Source organism: Austrofundulus limnaeus, unplaced genomic scaffold (genome assembly GCF_001266775.1).
Source record: "Austrofundulus limnaeus strain Quisiro unplaced genomic scaffold, Austrofundulus_limnaeus-1.0 Scaffold650, whole genome shotgun sequence".
Lineage (NCBI taxonomy): Eukaryota > Metazoa > Chordata > Actinopteri > Cyprinodontiformes > Rivulidae > Austrofundulus > Austrofundulus limnaeus.
The window spans coordinates 217,748-223,137 of NW_013953052.1; the positions used below are offsets into that span (position 1 = coordinate 217,748).

Below are 5,390 nucleotides of genomic sequence, written 5' to 3' on the forward strand. Positions count from 1 at the left end.
GTTTTGGACACAGCCAGGAAGTTACATCAACCCATGGAAACAATATTTTGATCAAGCTGTTGATGTCTGACTGTAGTGCTTTATTTTGAAAAGCGGTGGGAGGGGCTTACCGGAGATAGGGAGCATCTCATTGGTTCTGATCCTGAGAGATGGTTTGACTGTTCTGTTGGAAGCGGATTTCAGGACGGGTTCGGTCTCTTCAGGAGTGGAAAACATCTCCACCTGGCGATGACGTCTCGACTTTGTGACCTCAAACATAAAGACAGACACTTTAATCCCATGATTTATCCCTCTGCCACGGAGGGTGGTCACACAGCCTCTAATCCAACATCCTGTCATTACTTTCTGAGAATTTCATTAAACTCATTCAGCAGATATTTTACTAACAGACAAATGAACACAAAGACACATAATTTCCTGCCTTTAATGGCAGCAGGGGATTAAAAATGTTCACAAACCTCTGCTGCTTCTCCGTATGCCTTCGACTTGATGGAAGCCCGAAGCTCAGCTCTGCTGGAGCTCTGAGGACACAAACAGGAAGTTACATCAACCCATCCAAACACAAACAGGAAGTTACATCAACCCATCCAAACACAAACAGGAAGTTCCATCAACCCATCCAAACACAAACAGGAAGTTACATCAACCCATGGAAACACAAACAGGAAGTTCCATCAACCCATCCAAACACAAACAGGAAGTCAGTGTGAAAAATGAAGAGTCCAGGTGAAACAGAACCTGTCCTCTGTCTGCACAGACACTGGGACTTTCAGTCACAAACTGTTCTTTCTGGTCTGTCAGGACGTCTTCAGAGGACAGAACCTTCTTCAGGAAATAAACAGGAAGTCCAGCTGAGGTTCAGTCACTCTTTCTGAGTCTGTTTTTTTTTGTCATTAGTGAACCTGGGTTCAGAATCTGGACCCTCAGTGTGAAGACAGCTGCTGTGATCAGGATCTGGTGGGGCTGCAGCTGCTGTGTCTCCAACCYTGGAGCTTCTTAACTTCCTGCCATGAGGTAGAAAGGCTCCTTGTTGTCTGGGTCGAATGTTCATCATGTTTTCTTCTCTAAATATTCAGAGTTATCTGAGGAACCGTTCTCACTGCAGGTGTTGTGATTCTGGACACCATCAGATGGACAGTGGAGGACACCTCTCGTCTCACATCAGAACAGTGTTCATGCAGAACTTTGTTGGAAAACCAGGAAGAAGAAATGATCTTTACCTCCTGCTGAGAGGACACTCCCTCCTGGCTGTTCTCATGTTCGTCAGCAGTTTCCTGTCACAACAACAGGATTAATGTGTGATCAGTTCGTTTAAAGTCGATGAATTCTGTCAAAATAAAAGTTTCTTTAGTTCCACTCATGTAAAGAACCTGTAGAAAACAGCAGGTTTAACTCTTTGATTGTTGTGCAGAATTATAACTGGTTTGAATTATCCTCAGTGTTTCTTTAATTAATGTCCTTTTTATACATTTACAGTTTTAGTTCTGATCTCATATTTTATATTTTGTTCAGTATGTTTTTAATAGATGTAACATTTTGTTTTAGTAGAGGTGCAACAGTCCATGTTTCTGTATGGAGCTGATCATTACAGGACTCTAGCTTCTGTCATGGTAACAAACTGGACGATTAATAGTCAGAAATCACAAATAATAATATTGTCTGGTGACCATTTTAAAACTAAAATAATAATAATAACAGCATAACAAGCAGGGCTGGACCGACACTCATTTATGGGCCGGCCCGGGCCTYTCATGAACCAAAAAAATATATTATAAATCATTTATGTCGACCATGACAGCCTATTGGTTGATTTTCTTGATGGACATCGAGCTAATCCAATGAAATCTCTCAGCACTCCACCCGGCCAGCTCCGCCCCTTTCGACCAAAGTTATAAATCTTGCCATTAGAAGCTGCCGGTCCAGAGTTGGAAAGAAAGAAGCACTGGACACGTTGAGAAGCTGCAGAAAAACAGCAGAAAGGTCTCGAAGTGGACGCAGCAAAATGTGCAAACATGAGCAACAACATGTTTCCTCAACGAATCAAAATGGCCGACAGACCYTTTATAACCAGGAGGAAATAAAACAATCACAGCTTGGGATGAACCACAGATCTTTACAGTTTACAGAAACTACGTTTCATACAGAAACTTTTAGTTTAAAATGATTAAAACTAAACATCCTGCAGTATTTTTACAGTCTTTATTTAAAGTTAAAATATATGTTTATCATATAAAGTTTAATGTTACAACTAATCGTGGATCCCTTTAAAAACTGGACTTGTGAGGTTAAACAAAAGTTCAGAATTCATTTAAATAAATTACAAGTTAAGAGGAGCGTGGACATTTCTCTTTTTGTATCACATCTCCTGCACTGAGTCAGCAGAACTAACTTTTGTTGAGTTAATAAAAACCCGGTTCTGATTCTGACTGATGATTAAAATTAAAGAGCCAGTCAGGACACGTCCCACCTGTCGACGCTGCCAGCTGTAGAAGTCCAGCACGGTGCTGTGAAGCTGGGAGACCAGGTCCTTCTGGATCAGATTAACGGAGGAATCAGCCGGTGATGTCATCTGAGAGACAGCAGATGTCTTCATGTTTGTGTACAGGCTGTGGATGTTGGACAGTTCCTGCAGAAGACAAACATTTAAAAATGCAAACTGTGAAGAGTGGTGAGCAGCAGTGAGCAGTGGTGAGCAGCAGTGAGCAGTGGTGAGCAGTGGTGAGCAGTGGTGAGCAGCAGTGATCAGTGGTGAGCCTCACCTCCAGCAGCTCGCCACTGATCAGCTCCTGTGGACGAGACGCTCGCTCCACAAAGTCCCCACACAGCGCCGACCGGTCCTCGGTCCTCTTCCTGCTGTAGGTGAGCTGTGAGGAGCAGAGGAGACCAGTTCCAGTCCAGTCCTGACTTATAAAACCTTCAAACTGAAACCAGGAGCTTGTTTAGACCCRGTCACAGCAGGAAGCTCACCACAGTGGGCGTGGCCGTGAAGGAGAAGGCTTTAAACAACATCAGCTGTCGAAGGATGAAGACAACGTCCATGTGCTGAGCGTCCACTGCYTCCCTCTCAAACTTCTTCACATCGTCCCAGTCCTTCAGGGCCAGCCGGATCTGCAGACAGAGACAGCAAGGACTTGGAGCCACGTGTGACCCGTCAAACACAGAGTCCAGCTGCAGGTCTGACCTGCTCAGAGGGACGGGTCGTCTGACTGTGATACAGACTGTGCAGCAGGTAAAGTCCTCCCACWCGGATCTGAAAGCTGAACGGAGGCAGGAAGTAGCTGTAAACTGTGTCCAGGACCAGACGGCTGAACGCCCGTCTCACAGTGTTCCTGGTGCCCCTGAGCCCAGGAAAACAAACAAACAAACAAACAAACAAACAAACAAACAAACACCAGAGATCTTAATGTTTAAACACTTCACTGAACACAGGTCACAGGCAGTCAGACTAAAAACTCTGACTCTTTTGAACAGCTCTCTGAAAACAGTCAAACACATCGTTTCTGGTTCCGACAGAGTAAAACTTTAAAAACTACAAACTGACAGTCAGATGTGTTTAAACACGCGCACTTATTACCGTTTTTACGGTCATTTATCACAAGTGACTCTGCTCTGCAGCAAATACTTCAGCAGGTTTTCACAGTAAATTTACCAGAACATCTGGGAGAACTCCATCTCCCTCCAGATGTTGGCGAACACTTCGAACCGAACCGACTGGGTTCTCTGGAAGCGGCCGAGCAGCTCCTCGCAGTCAGACTTCACCTGCTTCCGGTAGAAAGTCGCGTCGAAGCGTCGGACGGACATGATTTAAACACTAAAAGAAACAAAAAACATGATTTAAACACTAAAAGAAACAAAAAACAACTCAAATCCACCAGAAAACTCCAGATTATCTGGAGCAGCACAGAGCGGGCTGTAAACACTGTCGAGGATTGATGACGTCATCAACAGCCGACGACAGTGATGCCTTCAGAATAACCGGAAACAAAACAGCAGGTAAACAAAAGGCAAGCAGCAGGTGCAGAACAGATAACTTAAAGAATAATTAAATACAATAAAACAAAATACTGAAACAGGGGRAYTTACGGGCTACAAAACTGCTAAACTCTGTTCTTCAGTAATGTTGAGAAGTTTATTAGTGATAGGACTCATCTTTATTTTAAAGGTTTTTACACAGAGAAGAAACTCACTGAGAAAAACAACATTTAGGAGACATTTTCTTACACTGGGGTTTGTGTATTTATGATTTACCAAGGATTATAACAGTGTTCTTCTTCAGCAGCTTTAGTGTTGTTTATTCAGAATTTATCATCGTATATAATTTTGTTCTAGTTGTGTTTATTTTATTAAAATAAAATACATTGTTATTTCTGTAGAAGACAATCAATCTTCTGGTGTTTAACCGATAATCATCGAAAGACGGACTGTCCTTGAACGCAGCACCCGGATCTACGTACGTTACGTAAGTTCTTTGCGGAAGTAAACAATCCTCGGCTGACGTGGAGCAGAATTTGTTGAAGCTTGGAGGTTCCAGTCGGTTCCTGTGGGTTTAGAGGTTCGGTGGACTCTGTGGTTCCGTTTTTACTGCAGGAATAAAGTCAGACTAACAGAATGGCTTCAGCACAGGAGGCCAGCAGGCCGTTCGCGGCATTCTCAGACGTGTCCATCCCGGAGGACATCCCGGTGGAAGGGGACATCTCCGTCCCCGTCGCTCCGTCCACCAGAGACGACGGGTTGTCCACGCTGGACGAGCCGGTGAAGGAGACCGTCCTGCGGGACCTGCGGGCCGTGGGCAACAAGTTCGTCCACGTGCTGTACCCGAAGAGGAGCTCGGTCCTGCTGCGGGACTGGGACCTGTGGGGCCCGCTGCTGCTGTGCGTCACCCTGGCTCTGCTGCTGCAGGGTGGCGCTGCGGACAGCAACGACCAGGGCGGGCCGCAGTTCGCCGAGGTGGAGCCCGCTCTTCTTTACACTGTTTACATTAAATTACACCTAATTTACACTGTTTACAGTGTAAATAAACCATGTAGATATGGAGTAAATTACTCCTTATTTACATTGTTTACTTTAAGTAACTCCTTCTTTACATTGTTTACATTAAATTACACCTAATTTACATTGTTTACATTAAATTACACCTAATTTACATTGTTTACAGTGTAAATAAACCATGTAAATATGGAGTAAATTACACCTTCTTTACATTGTTTACATTAAATTACACCTAATTTACACTGTTTACAGTGTAAATAAACCATGTAAATATGGAGTAAATTACACCTTCTTTACATTGTTTACATTAAATTACACCTAATTTACATTGTTTACAGTAAATTACACCTAATTTACACTGTTTACAGTGTAAATAAACCATGTAAATATGGAGTAAATTA

At 43.4% G+C, this 5,390-nt stretch overlaps 2 protein-coding genes across 2 annotated transcripts in view; one reads left to right on the forward strand and one right to left on the reverse strand.

Moving 5' to 3' along the window:
- The window catches only part of snapc1b (small nuclear RNA activating complex, polypeptide 1b), a 6,256-nt gene extending 1,718 nt beyond the window's left edge, over nucleotides 1–4,538 (reverse strand). Inside the window, exons 1-9 of the mRNA XM_014027451.1 lie at nucleotides 4,455–4,538; nucleotides 3,650–3,811; nucleotides 3,182–3,338; nucleotides 2,968–3,108; nucleotides 2,760–2,864; nucleotides 2,468–2,626; nucleotides 1,221–1,274; nucleotides 459–521; nucleotides 111–249 (exon numbers count right to left, since the gene is read on the reverse strand). Of these exons, the coding sequence (XP_013882905.1) occupies nucleotides 111–249; nucleotides 459–521; nucleotides 1,221–1,274; nucleotides 2,468–2,626; nucleotides 2,760–2,864; nucleotides 2,968–3,108; nucleotides 3,182–3,338; nucleotides 3,650–3,801 (970 nt within the window). The 5' untranslated portion in view covers nucleotides 3,802–3,811; nucleotides 4,455–4,538. The remainder of the gene's footprint in view (nucleotides 1–110; nucleotides 250–458; nucleotides 522–1,220; nucleotides 1,275–2,467; nucleotides 2,627–2,759; nucleotides 2,865–2,967; nucleotides 3,109–3,181; nucleotides 3,339–3,649; nucleotides 3,812–4,454) is intronic.
- The window catches only part of yipf6 (Yip1 domain family, member 6), a 4,021-nt gene continuing 3,095 nt past the window's right edge, over nucleotides 4,465–5,390 (forward strand). Inside the window, exon 1 of the mRNA XM_014027452.1 lies at nucleotides 4,465–4,947. Within this exon, the coding sequence (XP_013882906.1) occupies nucleotides 4,609–4,947 (339 nt within the window). The 5' untranslated portion in view covers nucleotides 4,465–4,608. The remainder of the gene's footprint in view (nucleotides 4,948–5,390) is intronic.